This window comes from Pseudopipra pipra, chromosome W, assembly GCF_036250125.1.
Source record: "Pseudopipra pipra isolate bDixPip1 chromosome W, bDixPip1.hap1, whole genome shotgun sequence".
NCBI lineage: Eukaryota > Metazoa > Chordata > Aves > Passeriformes > Pipridae > Pseudopipra > Pseudopipra pipra.
Genome location: NC_087580.1, coordinates 21,830,960 through 21,849,543, shown reverse-complemented (window position 1 = coordinate 21,849,543; position 18,584 = coordinate 21,830,960). Strand labels below are relative to the sequence as shown.

The following is an 18,584-nucleotide window of genomic DNA, read 5'->3' as shown; positions in this document are numbered from 1 at the left end:
AGAAAGGAATAGGATGGAAAATGAATCCTAACTCACTTCCCAATCAGTTCCTGCCAACGTTGCTCCCCCGAGGTTACAGTTCTTTAGTTTGGTGTTTCTCAGGTTAATTCCTGTCATCTGACTGCCCTCCATGGCCACTCCTTTCAGGTTGGCACCTGGAACACACACAGAAAGGAGTTCTGTGAGGAAAACCAGTCAGAAACACAGCAGCTCCACGCTGGTGCTGCCTCAGAGCTGTGTGGATTGCAGGAGGACAAGGGGATTTGGGGCTGAGATGGTCACAGACTCAGTGCAGCCCTTGTGGGCCCTTCTCAGGGTTGGACAAACCACAGCTGGACCTTTCCTGGGCCATGGAAATGGAGAAACACAGGCTTCAGTTGGCACAGATTGACAAGGCAAAAGCTTCTCACCTTCCAGATTAGCTTGAAGGCCTGAGGGGTCCTCAGAGTTGCAGCCTTTCAGGGACGCTCCCTCTGCGTTGGAGCGCAGCATCTTCCCCCCTGCCAGGTTGGCACACTGGCACAGACAGGAGTCACTGAGAGCTGGAAGAACAACACCAAAGACAGTCAAGGATACAGTTTTAATTTCTGCTTTGGGAGTCAATCCCATTAAATCATTACTGGGAGGAAGTGTAAAAGCTTTGGGAACCAGAACAACTCTTTGGATTCCCATTAACTCAGTGCAGGTGCAAAGTGACTCCACTTGGTCCCACACTCTCCCACCCCTTCCCCATCAGCCCCCACTCCCCAGCCCCCTCATGCTCAGTTTGGGGGTCCCACCCTCGTTTTTCCCCACTCTTCTGACCTCTCCCACCCCTTTCCCATCATCTCCCAAACCTCAGATCCCTCCCCCTCCACTTTTGGGGAGTCCCACTCCCCTCCCACTCAGTCTGGGGTCCCACCACCCCTTTACCCCCTCTGACCCCCCTTTTCCCACCGACCTCCCCCTTCCCACCCCCCACTCACCCGAGAGCTCCTCGCCCGCAGCCGGGGGGCTCCCAGCACCACCAGTGCCCAGAGAAGTCCCCCAGAAAAGGGTTGGGTGGGGTCCTGGGTGGGGTTTGAGTGGGTTTAGGAGGTGCTTGGGGGGCTGTGGGGATCCCAGTATGATCCCAGTATGATCACAGTTCCCCCTGCATGGTCCCAGTTGCTCCCAGTTGCCTCCAGCATAGACCCTGTCAATCCAAATATGATCCCAGTCTTCCCCCAGCATGGTCCCAGTCAATCCCAGTTGCCTCATTGCACTTCCAGTCACTCCCAGTTGCACCCTTTATGCTCCCAGTTGCTCCAGCCTGATCCCAGGATGAGTCCAGTCACCCCCAGTATGATCCCAGGATGACCCCAGCACAGCCCACCTGTTCCCAGTATGATCTCACTTCCCCAGCGTGGTTCCAGTTGCTCCCAGTCACTCCTACCATGACTCCTGTGGTTGTTTCCGTGTGTAGAAGCTCATCCCATGAGCGGTTGCTCACAATGTCATGTAAGGCAGGCTCTGCTGACATCCTCCTGGGCAGTTTCAGTGTTGCCATCTGAGGACTTCCCTGCTCTGATTTCACCAGCTAACTCCTGCCGTGCCAAGTTGTGGCAAGGCAGGGGCAGGAGCAAGAAAACCAGTCTCTGTGTCCAATACAGAAGGTGGGAGGGTGGGAGGGCAATTCCTCTGGGGATGGATTCTGCTGATGAAGAGTGTTCTGTCTCTTGGGTTGTGGGGTTGCTGCAGGGTTGCTGCCAAAGGTGTGTGCAGATGGACAGAGAAACAAGGTCAAGATGACCAAGTAAGAAATGATGAGGGAACACACGGCAGAACACTTTACAACTGTTGTGATCTTGGCCTGCCTGAAAAGAGGATGAAGAAAAAGTTTTAAGATTTGTCTTGTAATTTCATAGTCTTTTTTTTGACTTTAAAGTGTTCGAAGAAAACTGTAGGATGTTTTTGCAGCTCCTTCTGTTGTAAACTAATTTTAAAAGGTGAAAAAAGAACACAAAGGTCTTGAGTATTTGTCTCAATAGTACAAAGTCCAGTGGAAGGTCAGTAATGGTTGGGATATAAATGGATGTTAATTAGGCATTGTCACTGGAACCCGACAACAATAATTTCTGTGGAAAATCACAATTTTCCTCCCAGAAGATTTATTTTGCTACCCAGTGAAGAGACTCTCTGAGTAAAACAACTAATTAATATTTGTCAGTGCAACCTACACAAGCCCACACATGGGTCTCTTGTGTTTGGTGGTGTGGGGAGAGAAGTGGTCACAGTGTTTTTCCCAGTCCCTTATTTTACTGGCAGAGGATCTGTATTGCTTTTTAGCACTATTAAGGCCAAACATAACTCCAAGTATGTTTAGTTAGAACAATGAATAAACTCTCTGATTGAAAATCAGGATTAGCATTCCCTTTGTTGCCAGTAAACACTTTGATGGGTGGCTTGAGCTCCAAAATACATCTGAGATACTGTTGTTGATACTTAAATTTGTCATTTTGGCAATATCAGCTGAAGACCAAGAAACTTTGTTCTCCTCACAACAACCAACTCCCATATTAGTCCATTGGATTTTTCATGCTGATTTTGCCAGTTCCAAGTTAATGTCTGTTTTCTAATGTTGCAGCAAATCCAAAGACAATTTAGATATGCCAGCAGGTTGTCTTCTCCCAAGAGCTTGTTCAATCCCACTGGATTTTTGGGATTCATAAAAGTGTCATTTAAACAGCTGTTTTGATGGGCAACACCAGGAAATTTTAGGATTTTTCCAAAAAAACACCTGCTGAATGCAGTTTGATCCTTTTCTAGTAGTTTGTAATTGCACTGTCTGAAAATCTGACTGCAAGGCAGCAGGTTAACTGAAAAGCAGAGTTTCAGGTTTATTTTAGGTATGGGATGACTTTGGCAACCAGTGATGGGTTGTGCCAGCATGGTCCCAACTGCCCTCAGAATGCTCCCAGTCACTCCCAGTATGACTCCAGCCACCTTCACTGTGGGCCCAGTTGCTCCCAATATGATCCCAGTTGTGCCCAGCATGGTCCCAGTTGCTCCCACTTCCTCCCAGTGGGATCCCAGTTGCTCCCAGTTGTCCCTAGCACAGACCCAGTCGCTCACAGTATGATCCTGGTTTGATCCCAGTATGGTCCCAGTATGATCCCTGTACGATTGCAGTTGCCCCCTGCATGGTCCCAGTTTGTCCCAGTTGCCTCCAGCATAGATCCAGTCAATCCAAGTATGATCCCAGTCTTCCCCCAGCATGGTCCCAGTCAATCCCAGTTGCCCCACTGTAGATCCAGTCACTCCCAGTTGCCCCACTGTAGATCCAGTCACTCCCAGTTGCTCCCAGTTGCCCCCAGCATGGTCCAAGTCGCTCCCCATGTGGTCCCAGTCACCCCCAGGATGGTTGCAGACACTCCCAGTATATCCCAGTTGCCCTCAGCATGCTCGTAGTCACACCCAGTTACTTCCACTTGCCCCAGGATGGTTCCAGTTTCCATCAAGATGATCCCAGTCAATCCCAGTTTATGCCAGTTGCCTTCAGCATGCACCCTGTCACTCCCAGTTACTCCCAGTTGCTTCCAGCAACTCCCAGTTACTCCCAGTTGCTCCAAGGATGTTCCCAGTTGCCTTCCAGCCTGGCCCCACTGGCTCCCAGTTCCCCCCTGTGTAGTTCCAGCCACTCCCAGTTTGATCCTGGTCCCTTACAGTCACTCCCACTGTGATTCCAGTATGGTCCTGGTCACTCCCACTATGATCCCAGTCACTCCCAGTCACTCCCAATAGGATCCCAGTTGCCCCCAAGGTGGTCCCAGTTGCTCCCAGCCCCTCAACCAGGATGGTTCCTTTCCCTCTCAGGGACTCCCAGTCTGAGTCCAGTCTGGCCCCAGTCACTCCCAGTCACTCCCTGGAGGATGCCATTTGCCCCCTGCATGGTCCCAGTTGCTCCCAGTATGATCCCAGTATGAGTCCCAGTAACTTCCAGACACTTCCAGTACAAAGCCAGTTTGATCCCTCTCACTCACCCCCAGTATTATTGCAGTCACTCCCAGTATGACCCCAGTATGACCCCAGCAGGGGCTCAGCTGCTCCCAGTAGGATCCCAGTTGCCCCCAGCGTGGTTTCAGTTGCTCCCCTTCACCACTACTATGGTTCCAGTCACTCCCAGTATAATCCCAGTCACTCGCAGCCACTCACCCCACTGTAGTTCCAGTCTCTCCCAGTATGACTCCAGTATGATCCCAGTGACCCCCTGTGTGGTGTCAGTCACACCCAGGATGAACCCAGACATTCCCTGGCACTCCCAGGATAAAACCATTTGCCCCCAGCAGGGTCCCACTTGCTCCCAGTCACCCCACTGTAGTTCCAGTCCTTCCCAGTAGGATCCCTATCACTCCCAGTCTCTCCCAGTATATCCCAGCTGACCTCAGCATGCTCCCAGTCAGTCCCAGTACGCTCCCAGGCAGTCCCAGTACACTCCCAGGCAGTCCCAGTATGATCCCAGTCACTCCCGGTCTCTCCCAGTATATCCCAGTTGCCCCCAGTGTGGTCCCACTCACTCCTGAATGCTCCCAGTAGCTTCCAGCATGATCCCAGTTGCTCACAGCCACTCCCGGTCACCCCCAGTGGGGTCCTAGTCACTCCCAGTATGATCCCAGTCACTTCCAGCGTGATCCCACTTGCTCCCAGTATATCCCAGTTGCGCCAACATGGTCCCAACTGCCCTCAGAATGCTCCCAGTCACTCCCAGTATGACCCCAGTCACCTTCACTGTGGGGCCCAGTTGCTCCCAATATGATCCCAGTTGTGTCCAGAATGGTCCCAGTTGCTCCCAGTTCCTCCCAGTGGGATCCTAGTAGCTCCCATTTGCCCCTAGCATAGAACCAGTTGCTCCCAGTATGATCCTAGTCCAATCCAGTATGATCCCAGTACAATCACAGTTGCCACCAGTATGATCCCAGTGACTTCCAGACACTTCCAGTACAAAGCCAGTTTGATCCCACTCATCCCCAGTATGGCTGCAGTCCCTCTCACACACTCCCAGGATTATTGCAGTCACTCCCAGTATGATCCCAGCATGACCCCAGCAAGGGCCCAGCTGCTCCCAGTAGGATCCCAGTTGCCACCAGTGTGGTTCCAGTTGCTCCCAGTCACCCCTACTGTGGTTCCAGTCACTCCCAGTATATCCCAGTTGCCTCCAACGTGCTGCCAGGTGCTCCCAGTATGATTCCTGTTCCCCAGTTCTGGTCCCACTGGATCCAGTCGGGGTCTCGGTGTATCCCAGTGTCCCCCCTGTCCCCCCACCCCGGTGTCACCCCCTTTTCTCTCCCCACAGAGCTCCTGAGCCGCCGGCGGCCGCAGCCCCTCCCCAGAGCCTCGGGCCCAGCCTGGACCCCCCCTGTCCCTGTGAGGATTTTGGGGGGTCGTGTGTCCCCCCTCCCCTGCTGTCACTCTGCCTCTGCCCGGCTGCTCCCAGTGATCCCAGTACAGCTTCCCAGTTCTCTCCAGTCCTGGTTATTGGGGGGCAGTGGGGGAGGGGCTTGGGGGGATCCCAAGGAGTGGAGCTGAGTTTGGGGGGGCAGAATCGGCCCCAGGATGGATCGGGAATGGGGACCTCCCTTTGTTCCCCCTGTGTCAACCCCCTCTGGGAGGGTCTTGGTGGGGCACCTGCCCCTTAAAAGGCACTCAGCTCACCCCAAAAAGTGCTGGGACCCCCCTAAATCTCCCCACCGGCCCTGGAGAACCCCCCAAACATAGTCAGAGCCCACCCAGGATCCCACCTAACCCCTTTTTTTGGGGTGGTGGGACCCCAGACTGAGTTGGAGGGAGCTGGGGATTGGGGGGTGATGTGGAAGATGTGAGAGGAGGGAAAAATGGGGGCTGGGACCCCCAGAGTAATCTGGAGGTGGGGTGGGGATTGAGAGGACTATGGAAAAGTGGAAGGAACAGGGAGAAGGGTGGAAAAGGGAGGGTGGTCTGGGGGGTCAGATGGTCCTATGGGGGTCTTTGGGCACAGGGGGGGCTGGGAAAGGGGGGTGGTCCCCTGAGCTCCCAACTTCCTGTGGGGTGCTGGGGGCTGCTGGATCCAATCCCAGCCTTGGATCATCCCAACACTTTCAGTTTAGAGGAATTACAGAGCTGTGACTGAACCACTTTTGTCTCTCAGGTTTTAATGATGGCAAATCAGATCTAGTGATACAAATGAGTCATTTAGGGTTACAAATGATCAGACAAAAGATCTTCATCACAATTATTTACTGCACAAGAGAAACACTAAAATTACCAGGAGTACAGGAGAAGAGAGGACAGTGCTCTACACTAAAGCAATTGTTGAAGCAATTCTACTCAAGCTGGCACCAAAGCAAGAATTCTTAATTAGAGATGGATGGAACTCCCCCAGACCAACGCTGGTGGGGAGATCTCTGCTCTCAACCTCCAGCAGTGACCTTGGGGGGTCCCCAGCCAAGGCAGGAATCTCCACACCCCCCCAGGAAGGGTTCTGTTGGAAGAAGCTGCCCCTGGGAAAGGGGACTGGCCCTTTCTGGTAGAAACCTGAGTCCGCTCAAGTGCAAAGGGCCGCTATGACCCCCCTCCCCAAAGGGACAAGACAACTGGGGAAGGAAAGAGGGGCTTGGCTAACAGAGATCAAAGATTCCATGAGGTAAAAGCAGGTTCCGTTCGGGCTGAGGGCGCTGCGGCCCCGCCCGTGCGAACACTCCTGAGGGCGGGCGGGCGGAGGGCGGGGCCGCGGCGGAAAAGGGGGGGGTGCTCTGTGAAGGCGGTGCGCGCGCAGAGCGCCGTGGTTGCTTCCGGGAAGCAAAGATGGCGCTGGCTCCGTGCTGCACTGTGAGCTGGCGGGGCCTGCGGGAGAGCGGGGCTCTGGGGATCCCCTCGGGGGCTGCGGGGAGCGCGGCTGTGGGTGGAAAGGCTGGAAGGCTCGGGAGGGTTTAGCCGAGGGGTTCGGGGGTTCCCGAGGGGCAGAGCGCGGGGCCTGGAACCCGCGCGAGGGGGGGGCCCTACCAACGCCCTGGCTGCACTGCGCAGGCGCGCCGGCGGAGTCCTCAAGAGGGAACTGCAACTCCCATGAGGCTCTGCGCGAGCCGCCATTACTTTTCCCGCCACAGCGCTCCGGCCGGGCTGGCGAACCGACCCCAGGGAAAGGGGATCCCAGTGACCCCCCCGAACCCCAGAGACCCCCAACACTCAGCACACAGAGACCCCACAGGGAGGGGGGTCCGGGGGCCCCCTAAAGCTCAGTAGTGGGGTTCAGGGGATCTCCCAGCCCCGAGGGGAGGGGTCCTGGGGGTGCCTCCCAAAGTGCGGGGGGGAGATGTAGCACATCCGGGTAAGGGGATCCCAATGCCCCCAGTATATCCCAGTGACCCTCAGTACGGCCCAGTAACCCCCTCAGTGACCAGCCAGTGTGTCCCAGTGACCTCCACTGCCCCCCAGTATGGCCCAGTAATGCTCCAGTGTGCGCCCAGTAACCCCCAGTATGGTCCAGTAACCAGCCATTGTCCCCCCCTGTGTCTTGGTAATCCCCCAGTAACTCCCCAGTCCCTCCCAGTGTCCCTCAGTAACCCCCCAGTCCCTCCCAGTGCCCCCTGGTTCCCTCCAGTGTGTCCCAGTATCCCCCAGTAATCCCCCAGTGCCCCCCCAAAGCCCCCCAGCTGTCCCCAGCGTGTCCCCAGATGCCCTTGGCCTTTCTGTGAGTGTGTGTGGGGGTGTTTTTCTGGTCAGAGGGTCCAAGGGGGGCTCCTGGGGTGAGATGGAGGGTTGGGGACATCAGGGATGGGGTTTGGGGACAGTGGAATTGGGGGTGTCAGGGGGGGAACTGGGGCCGTGGGGAGGCCCTGTGGACACTGGAGACACCAGGGGGGTCTCGGGGTGTCAAAGGGGCAATTGGAAACACTTAAGAGAGTTTTGGGAACACCAGGAGGGTCTCAAGACTCACCTGCTTGTGGTGCTGCCCCTCCTCTCCCCCCCCAGGCCCCATCAACCCCCTCAAATGTCCCCTAACCCCCCTTTTCCCTTTAATCCCCTCCCCCCACTGATCCCTTTGATGCCCCAAAATGCCTTTTAACTCCCTAAATGCACCCCAAAGCCCCCAAATCCCCATCCAACTCTCCCCAAATCCCTCCAAATCTCCCCCTGTTCCCCCAACCCCCCCAAAGAGGGATCACCCGGCACCCTGGGACAGGAACACAGTGGGCTGTACTGGGGGCACTGGGCTGTACTGGGAGGGCACTGGGGGGGCTCAGGTGTCCCCCGACAATGTGGTCCAGCTCTAGGAGAGATCCGGGGAGCAGTGAGGAGGTACTGGTCTGTCCTGGTCTGTCCTGGACTGTCCTGGTCTGTCCTGGTCTGTCCTGGTCTGTCCTGGTCTGTACCCCCAATCCCCAAAGCCCCTCCCCAGCTCCCCCAGGACCCTCCCAGACCCCAAAGCCCCCCAGGCCCCCCCAAGCCCCTGACTTGGTCCTGCTGCCCCTTGAGCATCTGCAGCTGCTGCAGAACCAGGCATTTCATCAGCAAATGTGCAGCTGACACCAAGCTGGGGGTGTGTTGATGTGCTGGAAGGCAGGAGGGCTCTGGAGCACAAGTGGTGTGAGGAGAGGCTGAGGGAGCTGGGGGTGTTGAGGCTGGAGAAGAGGAGGCTCAGGGGAGACCTCCTGACTCTCTGCAAGTCCCTGCCAGGAGGGTGTAGCCAGGTGGGGGTGGGGCTGTTCTGCCAGGAAGCAGCAGTAGGACAAGAGGGCTGGGTCTGGAGCTGAGCCAGGGGAGGTTTAGGTTGGATATTGGGAAGCAATTTTTTGCTGAGAGAGTAATGAGGCCTTGGAATGGGCTGGGCAGGGAGGGGGTGGAGTCCCCGTCCCTGGAGGTGTTGAAGGTGAGAGTGGATGTGGCCTCAGTGCCATGGTCTGGGAAGCACAGCGGGGTTGGATCCAGGGTTGGGCTTGATGATCTCGGAGGTCTTTTCCAACGTGGCTGATTCTGTGATTCTCTGATTGCCATTCCTGTGGCAGCACATGCTTGAGGCTCCATCCCCAGGGGGATAGAGATGTCTGTCCATATCTATCTGCAAGGTTAGTCTGTACATGTGTGGTGTTAGCAAAGCAGGCTGAGTTCTGGGCTGGTTGTAGAAGGAGAAAGAAGCCCCCAGGCCAGTGCAAGCAGGCAGCCCTCAGCTTGCACCTGATGTCCCCTCCCTGCAGGTTCCTGTCCTTGAGCCCAGGCCCTGAGGTGAGGCTGAGAAGTGGCGCGGAGGTGAGCCCAGAGCTGTCCCTGAGGTGAGGCTGAGAATAAGTGCAAGGCAGAGGTGCTGCTGAGGAAGGAGAGCCCCGTGGTGGGGAAGGCACAAAGCTGTGTGTGCCCATCCCCGAGCAGGTGCTGTGTCCATCCCCTGTGTGCCAGGTGAGCTGGGGCTTTGCTGCAGAGCTGCGGGCGCTGATTTGAGCGGCTGCAGGTGCTGAGATGGTGGGCACCCAGGAACACCAACTGTGCCTGGCCACGGAGCCTGCAAGGAGGAGCAGAGACAGCCCTGGCAGTGTGGGGGGCCAGGTTGTCCCTGTGCCTTCCCCTGCAGGCCCTGTCTGTCCCTGCTGGGCCCCTGTCCATCCCCATCAGGTCCCTGCCCGTCCCCCCGGGCTGAGCTCCCCCCAGGAAGTGCCGTGGAGCTGAAGCTGCTGCCATCCCCCCCTGCAGCCGCTGCCCCAGGCAAGGGAGCAGCAAAGGCAGGGCCAGGAGCAGAGGCAGCAGCAGGGGAGCCCTGGGGGGGCCGGGAAGGTCTTGTGTGGGTCAGGAAAGAGGCGCTGGGCACGAGGCCGGGGCTGTGCTGAGCAGGCCCAGCCCTCACATCCCCCCAGCCAACGCCGGCTGCCCGGGGGGCTTGGGAGGGACCCCCAGCCCGTGTGCCCCACACTGAGCTGGCAGAGAGAGAGCCAAGGGACAGGGATGTGGGCAGGGCCCCGGGTGAGGGACAGGCAGGGCCATTGCAGGGCCACGGTGAGGGCACAGCCTGTGGCAGCAGAGCTGCCCAGGGCCAGGGGCAGCCCCTGGTGTCCCCCTGCCTGTGGGGCTGTTTGGGTGCCTTGGGCACAGCCGGCCCTTGTGCAGGGCTGTGCCCTTGGTGGCTCTTGGGGGTGGACAGGAGGTGTTTTTTGGGGGGCTGGGCTGGGTTGGGGGCAGAGCCCCGGCGGTGGGCGGGGGATGTGGGTCCCCCCCACGATGGGGGTTGGTGTTGCTGGGTCAGGCCCCACCGGCTCCACTGTCAACTCGGGGCCAGCGGGGGGGACACAGCGGGTTTGGGACCCCTGGGAGTGCCGGGGGTGGGTGTGGAGCCTGGGAGCTGGGGATTATGGAGGGCAGAGCGGGGAGATGTCAGAGCTGGAGGACCCCCGGCAGCCTGGAGGGGGGAGCACGGAGAGGGAGGAGCCCCGGGACCCCTGGGAGCCTGAAACAGGGGGTGCGGAGAAGGGGAAACCTGGACTGTGGGGACCCCTGGGATCCCTGGGACAACAGAGTGGAGAACCTGGAGAGGGGGAATGTCTGGGAACGTGGCACCCCGAAGGTGAGAGTCAGAGGAGAAGGGACCCCTGGGACCCCCAACACTCCCAGCATTTTTAAGTTGGACCCCCAGCATCCCAGACAGGAGAGACCCCTCGAACCCCAAAGGGGAGAGACCAGAGAGGGGGAACTTCTAGGAGACAGTTTTGGGCCAAGTCTTCATATTTTGGAGTATTTTCTGGCTGAACCTTAACTTTTTGCAGTTTGAGGGGGGGGGTTCATCTCGCTGTTTCTGAGGGGGTTTCTGGCTGAATCTCAGAGGTTTGGGTTTTTCTGGGCTGAATCTTGGTGTTTTGGAGGTTTTTTTGGTCACAAGATGCCCGATGTGTTCTAGAGATGGACTTGGGCAGGAGGAACCCCCAAGCCAACGTGCTCAGCCCTTGTTTTCCCCCCCATCAGGATTTCTCCTTCCCAAAGCTTGGGCAGATGAAGGAGGCTGCGAGGAAGAGGAAGATGCCTTGGGCCCCCCAGGCAGGTGAGGAGGCAGTCAGTGTCCCTTTGGGCGGGTGTTGTGCTGGCTCTGTCAGCCGAGCATGGCCCCGGCTGCAGGACAACCCCGCTGGCGCCGCCGTCCTGCCGGGGCCGGAGTTGGGGGGATGTCCTTGGCCTTCCCTGTGGGCCGGAGGCAAATCCCCTCCCTGTCCTTCTTGCTTCCTGCCCCAGGCCCCGAGCTGAGGACGGAGAGCCCGGAGGACAAATCCCCCCGGCAGAGCCTGGTGGGAGAGGCCGTTTTGAAGGGCTCCCCGGCGCAGGAAGGCAGCGGGGAGGGAAAGGGCCGGAGATCCCCCCGCAGGAGGGGCTCCAAAGCCAGCCCAGGGTGCTCTGAGGAGGAAAGAGCCAGCCTGTGCCGGGAAGGCGGCCAGAGCTTGAGTGGGAGCTCTGAGCTGGTGGTGCCTGAGCAGCCTCCCAGCAGGGAGAAGCCCTTCAGGTGCTTGGAATGTGGGAAGAGCTTCAAGGCCAGCACCCACCTCCTCATCCACAAACACATCCACACTGGGGAACGGCCCTACACATGTGGGGAATGTGGGAAGAGCTTCAACTGCAGCTCCCACCTGATCCGACACAAGCGCATCCACACTGGGGAACGGCCCTACACGTGTGGGGAATGTGGGAAGAGATTCAGGGACAGCTCCACCCTCCTCACCCACCAGCACATCCACACCGGGGAACGGCTGTACACGTGTGGGGAATGTGGGAAGAGCTTCAGGGAGAACTTCATTCTGATCCGACACCAGCGCATCCACACCGGAGAACAGCCCTACATGTGTCAGAAATGTGGGAAGAGCTTCAACTGCAGGTCCAACCTCATCAACCACCAGCGCATCCACACTGGGGAACAACCCTACAAATGCTTGGAATGTGGGAAGAGCTTCAAGCAGAACTCCCACCTGATCCGACACCATCTCATCCACACCGGGGAACGGCCCTACAAGTGCTTGGAGTGTGGGAAGAGGTTTCCGACCAGCTCACATCTCCTCAGGCATGAGCAGACACACACGGATGAGAGGCCCTTCCGCTGCAGCGACTGCGGGAAGGGCTTCAAGGAGAACTCCCACCTCATCACCCACCGGCGCATCCACAGCGGGGAGAGGCCCTACAAGTGTGGGGAGTGTGGGAAGAGCTTCACCCGGAGCGGTAACTTGACCACACACCAACGGACCCACCGGTAAGAGAAGCCCTCGAGTGCCCCGACTGCAGGAAGAACTTTCACCACTGCTTCCACCCCAAATGAACCCCCTGATGGGGAGGCAACCCCTGGAGTCCAGTGACTGTCAGTCCATCCCTTTTGACCACAAAGGGCCAGTCCCCTTTCCCAGGGGCAGCTTCTTCCAACAGAACCCTTCCTGGGGGGTGTGTGGAGATTCCTGCCTTGGCTGGGGACCCCCCAAGGTCACTGCTGGAGGTTGAGAGCAGAGATCTCCCCACGAGCGTTGGTCTGGGGGAGTTCCATCCATCTCTAAGAATTCTTGCTTTTGTGCCAGCTTCAGTAGAATTGCTTCAACAATTGCTTTAGTGTAGAGCACTGCCCTATCTTACCCTGTACTCCTGGTAGTTTTAGTGTTTCTCTTGTGCAGTAAATAACTCTGATGATGATCTTTTGTCTGATCATTTTTAACCCTAAATGACTCATTTGTATCAATAGATCTGATTTGCCATCATTAAAACCTGGGGGACAGAAGTGGTTAAGTCACAGCTCTGTAATTCCTCTAAACTGAAAGTGCTGGCATAAAGCAAGGCTGAGATTGGATCCAGCAGCCCCCAGCACCCCACAGGAAGTTGGGAGCTCAGGGGGGCCACCCCCTTTTCCCAACCCCTCTGTGCCCAAAGACCCCCATGGGACTGTTTGACCTGCTAGACCACCCCCCCTTTTCCACCCTTCTCCCTGTTCCTGCCACTTTCCCCTCAATCCCCAATTCCCCCTCAAAAACGTTTTGCGGTCCCAACCCCCACTTTTTGCCCCCTCTCCTGTGGGTGCTGAAGGAGAAAATGAGGCTGCTCACTCAGAGTTCCATTGTGGGACTTGTCCGCCCATCTTTCCAGTGTCCCCCTTTCATTTGGGGTTCCTTTGGAAACAGCGCCTGGGCTTTGTCTTTTAGTCCACTGGAATTCCCAGCATGGCCCCAAAGCAGTGCCCTGATCCCACACATTCCCCTCCCCTCATGTGCTGGCTGTGTTCAGCCACCAGAGAAAAACACAGGCTGCCCTGCAGAGCGTTCCAAGTGGTTTCCACTTTGGCAAACAGCCCTCTCTGGATGGAAAACACCAGTCAAGGCCAAAACACTCCTGGTTGATCCTGATTAACTGAATGCAGCTGCTGCTGCCTTAACTTGTTCCCACAGAAATTCTCAGGGTTCCTTTGCTTCCAGGAGGCCCCACATGTCCCAATGGCCCCTGGATTCCATGAGCTTCCAGAGTCTCCAAAGGTTCCTTTAGTTCCATGAGGCCCTGCAGTCCCAAATGCCCTTTGGATTCCAGGAGATTTCCCATTGTCCCAGGGTCCCTTGTGCTTCAGAAGCAGCTGCAGTGGGACAGTGGCCCCTTGGTTCCGTGAGCTCTGCAGTGTTCCAGGAATCCTTGGGTTCCAGGAGAGCCTGCAGTTTCACAAGGACCACTTGAATGCAGGAGGTTCTGCAGGGTCCCAATGGCCCCTGGATTCTGGGAGGTTCAGAAATATCTCAGGGCTCCCTTGGTTCCAGGAGGACACACATGTCAGCAGGAACCCTTGGTTCCAGGAGGTTTGACAGTGTCCCAGAATTCCTTTGATTTCAGGAGGCCCTGGATTGTCCCAATGGACTCCTGATTCCATCAGCCCCCTCAATGTCACAATGCTCCCTTGGTTCCAGGAGTTTCTGCAGCATCCCAGGGTTCCTTTTGTTCCATGTGTGACACCTGCAGTGTCACAATGGGCCCTGAATTCCAGGAGTTTTCCCAGGGTGACAGTGCTGCCTTGATTCCATGAGATTGCCCAGTGTCCCAGGGCTCCAGAAGGCCCTGCAGTGTCACAGTGGTCCTTGGTTCCATGAGGTTACTTATTGCTTTATTTGCCTCAGTCTTTACCACCCAAAGCAGTTGTCCTCAGCATCCCCAGCTCCCAGGGCTGGCAGTTGGTGATGGGGAGCTGAGTGAAGCCCCCAGAATGCAGGAGGAAATGGTCAGTGACCTGCTCTGCCAGTGAGACCCCCCCAAGTGCCTGGGCCCACATGGGATGCAGCCAAGAGTCCTGAGGGAGCTGCAGAAAGAGCTGGCCAAGCCACTCTCACTCATTGCCCAGCAGTGCTGCACAACTGCACAAGTCCCAGCTGACTGGCAACAAGCAAATGGGATGCCCATCCCCAGGAAGGGCCAAAAGGAGCATCTGGGCAACTCCTGGCCTGTCCCACTGACCTCAGGACCAGGGAAGTCCATGCAGCAGATCCTCCTCAGTGCCATCCCATGGCACGGGCAGGACAACCAGGGGATCAGGCCCAGCCAGCGTGGGGTTGGGAAAGGCAGGTCCTGCCTGACCAACTTCATCTCCTTCTCTGACAAAGGACCCGCTCAGCAGCTGAGGGAAAGGCTGGGATGTGTCTCTCTGGAATTCCAGAAAGCCTTTGGCACCATCTCCCCCAGCATCTCCTGCACAAACTGGCTGCTCATGGCTTGCCCAGGGACCTGTTTGCTGGGTGACAAAGTGTCTGATGGCCCAGGGAGTGGTGGGGAATGGAAGGAAATCCAGGTGGGGCCGGTCACTAGTGGGGTTCCCAAGGGCTCAGGGTTGGGGCTGCTCCTGTTTAACATCGTTGTGGATGATCTGGGCCAGGGGATCGAGTGCCCCCTCAGGAAAGTCGTGGACAACACCACATTGGGTGTGAGTGTGGATGTGCTGGAGGGCAGGAAGGCTCTGCAGAGGGATCTGGACAGGCTGGATCAATAAGGCCAAGTGTCAGGGCCTGCCCTTGGCCCCCAACAACCCCCTGGAACGCTCCAGGCTGGGGGCAGAGGGGCTGGAGAGCTGCTCAGCAGGAAGGGACTTGGGGGTGCTGCTTGACAGAGACTGGATATGAGGCAGAGTGTGCCCAGGGGGGCAAGAAGGCCAAGGGCATCGTGGCCTTTGTGGAGAAGAGTGTGGCCAGCAGGAGCAGAGAACTGATTGCCCCTCTGTGCTGGGCACTGGGGAGGCCCCAGCTGGAGTGCTGTGTCCAGTTCTGGCCCCTCAGTGCCAAAAGGCCCTTGAGGGGCTGGAGCGTGTCCAGAGAAGGGAACGGAGCTGGGGAAGGCTCTGGAAAACATGTCTGCTGAGGGACGGCTGAGGGAACTGGGCTGGTTGAGTCTGGAGAAGGGGAGGCTCAGGGGGGACCTCATTGCTCTCTACAATGACCTGAAAGGAGGTTTTAGTGGGGTGGGGGTTGGTCTCTTCTGCAAAGCCTTTAGTGACAGGAAGAGAGGAAACGGCCTTAAATTGCATCGGGCAAGGTTCATATTAGATATTCAAAACCCCTTTTTCCACTGAGAGAGTGTTCAGGCACTGGAACAAGTAGCCCAGGGAGGGGGTGGAGTCTCTGGAAGTGTTCAGGTGTGTGGTGGGTTGACTTTGGCTGGACACCAGGTGCCCTCCCAGCCACTCTATCACTCCCCTTCCGAGCAGGACAGGGGAGAGAGTAAGGTGGAAAAAAAAAATAGTGGATTGAGATAAGGCAGTTTTTTTAAAGCAAAAAGCAAAGCAAAGCTTGTGCACACAGAAGCCAAAGACAGCAGGGTTTGTTCTCTACTCCCCATGAGCAGCCATGGTCGGCCACTCCCGAGGAGCAGGGCTTGGGTTCCTGTGAGGGTTCCTCAGCAGGCAGCCATTAGACAATGAATGCCCCCCTCCTGCTCCAGGCCTCAGCTTTAGAGCTGAGCTGACCTCCCATGGTCTGCAATGTCCCTGTGGTCAGTTGGGCTCAGCTGGCCTACTTGGGTCCCCTGCCAGGCTCTTGCCCTCAGCTAAGGAAGGAATGTCCCAGTGTGGGTGCTGTGCTCAGCAGTGGCCAAAACACTGGGGTGTTCTCAACCCCCTTCCAGCTGCCAATGCCAAGCCCAGCCCTGGGAGGGCTGCTGTGGGGAACTGAACTGCAGCTCAGCCAGACCCAACCCAAATATCTCTGGCACATATTCTATAGAATCCATCCTTAGGTGTTGTGTGATAGATCTATAAGATATTACAAATAATAAGCAATAATAAGGCAAGTGTCCTCCTTAGGGACACCCCCCCAAACTCCTGCCTGGGTTTGTTCCCTGGGGGTCTCTGCAGCAGCAAGCACAGCCCCACACTGACTGCTCTGGGCTGTGCAGCCATTTGTGGTTCTGCCTGTCTGACACACCCCCAACCTTGGGATGGATCTGGATGTCACTGCATGTGATGTCACAGGGGACATGTGATGTCATAGGATGGATGTGACGTCATAGAGGAGCCTTGATGTCCCAATAAGGATGTGATATCACAAGGGAGATGTGATGTCACAGGGAGGATGTGATGTCACAGGCGAGCACAGGATGTCACAGGGATGATATGATATCACAGGGGAGATGTGATGTCATATGATGGATGTGGCATCATAGGGGAGATGTGATGTCACAGGAAGGATGTGATGTCACGGTGGAGGATGTGATGTTGCAGGGAGGACGTGATGTCACAAGGGAGATGTGATGTCACAAGAGAGATGTGATGTCACATGATGGATGTGACATCATAGGGGAGATGTGATGACGCAATGAAGATGTGATGTCATAGAGGAGATGTGATGTCACAGGAAGCATACAATGTCACAAGGGAGGTGTGATGTCAGAGGGGAGGATGTGATGTCACTGGTGAGCACGGGATGTCACAGGCAGGATATGATATCACAGGAGAAATGTGATGTCACAGAAAGGATGTGATGTCATAGGGATTATATGATATCACAGGAGAGGTGTGATGTCACAGGGGATGATGGATGTGATGTCATCGAGCGGCTTTGATGTCATGACAAGGATGTAATGTCATAGGGGAGCTGTGATGTCATAGGGGAGCTGTGATGTCATGTGGTGGTGGGATGTCGTAGGGGAGATGTGATGTCACAGGGCAGGTGTGATGTCACAGGGCAGGTGTGATGTCACAGGGCAGGTGTGATGTCACAGGGGAGCTGTCATGTTATGAGGTGGTGTGATGTCATAGGGGAAATGTCATGTCACAGGAAGGATGTGGTGTCATAGACGAGATGTGATGTCCTGGGGACATTGGGATGTCCCAGGGGAGGACATGACGTCACAGGGATGATATGATATCACAGGAGAGGTGTGATGTCATATGATAAATGTGACATCATAGGGGAGATGTGATGTCATGGAGGATGTGATGTCACGGGGACTATATGATATCACAGGAGAGATGTGAAGTCATATGATGGATGTGACATCAGCTGTGATGTCACAGGAGAGGTGTGATGTCACAGGGATGATATGTGATGTCATATGTTGGATGTGACATCGTAGGATAGATGTGATGTCACATGGGAGGTGTGATGTCACAGGAAGGATGTGATGTCACAGGGGAGAACGTGACGTCACAGGGATTATATGGCATCATATGAGAGATGTGATGTCATATGATGGATGTGACATCATAGGAGAGATGTGATGTCACATGGGAGGTGTTATGTCACAGGAAGGATGTGATGTCACAGGGGAGAACGTGACGTCACAGGGATTATATGGCATCATATGAGAGATGTGATGTCATATGATGGATGTGATGTCATAGGGAGATGTGATGTCACAAGGGGAGGTGTGATGTCACAGGAAGGATGTGATGTCATGAGGAACACGTGATGTCAGAGAGGACTGGCACATCCCCCCCCAGCCTTGCTCCAGCTAAAACCGTGGAATTTGTCTTTGTTTCCCTTGGGTTCAAGGTCAGGCTGTTTCATTTCCAGGGATGTCTAGAGATGAGTTAAGGGGAGCTCAGACCTTTTGGTGAGGAAGGAGTTGTTTACTCTGGAGCATTTGAACTCAGCCTTTGTTCCTGGTTTCTTCCCCCTGTGTCAGAGCAGTTCATTTCCCAGGGGGAAAGCTCTGATTCCCCAGCACAGTCAGGTTCTCCTGAGCTCAGGAGGTTTCACTGGTCTCAGTTTTCTCCAGTATTAATTCTGTGCCAAATTCTTGCTTCCTAGGTCAGTGAAATGTTAGAAGAGAGAGAATCTCACCTTGATCTTGGACAGAACACTTATAGTTTTCTTTATTAAATTGAATTCTTCCCTAATAGTTCTGGATGACAGGACACCCATGTGGAAAGTCCCTTTTCTGCTTTTCAGGACTTAAAAGAGATGCTTTTCTGATGTGGGTATTTATTGGAGTGTTATTGATTCAACTGTGAGGGTTGAATTTGGTGTTCCTTGCACCTTTAAAAAGTGCAACCCCTTTAATCTCTTGTTTTAAAACCCACGCATTGGATGTCAGATGACACAAAGACAGCAGGTAGAGATAACCCTGCTGTAAGTGATGGTTCCAGTCATCCCGTGGATGGATCAAAGATTCCCAAGGCTTTGTTC

General features: G+C 55.8%; 1 protein-coding gene and 1 long non-coding RNA gene across 2 annotated transcripts in view; both read left to right on the top strand.

The window, feature by feature from the left end:
- Nucleotides 1-18,584, top strand: part of LOC135405712 (uncharacterized) — a 958,894-nt gene that overhangs the window by 872,103 nt on the left and 68,207 nt on the right. The window lies entirely within an intron of this gene.
- On the top strand, nucleotides 11,014-12,599 carry LOC135405342 (zinc finger protein 239-like). Its single transcript, XM_064640019.1, has one exon. The coding sequence runs from the start codon at nucleotides 11,073-11,075 to the stop codon at nucleotides 12,207-12,209; it is 1,137 nt and encodes a 378-aa protein (XP_064496089.1). The 5' UTR covers nucleotides 11,014-11,072; the 3' UTR covers nucleotides 12,210-12,599.

Coding starts and splice junctions, on each gene's coding strand:
- LOC135405342 (XM_064640019.1), top strand. CDS start 11,073: ATGGCCCCGGCTGCAGGACAACCCCGCTGGCGCCGCCGTCCTGCCGGG.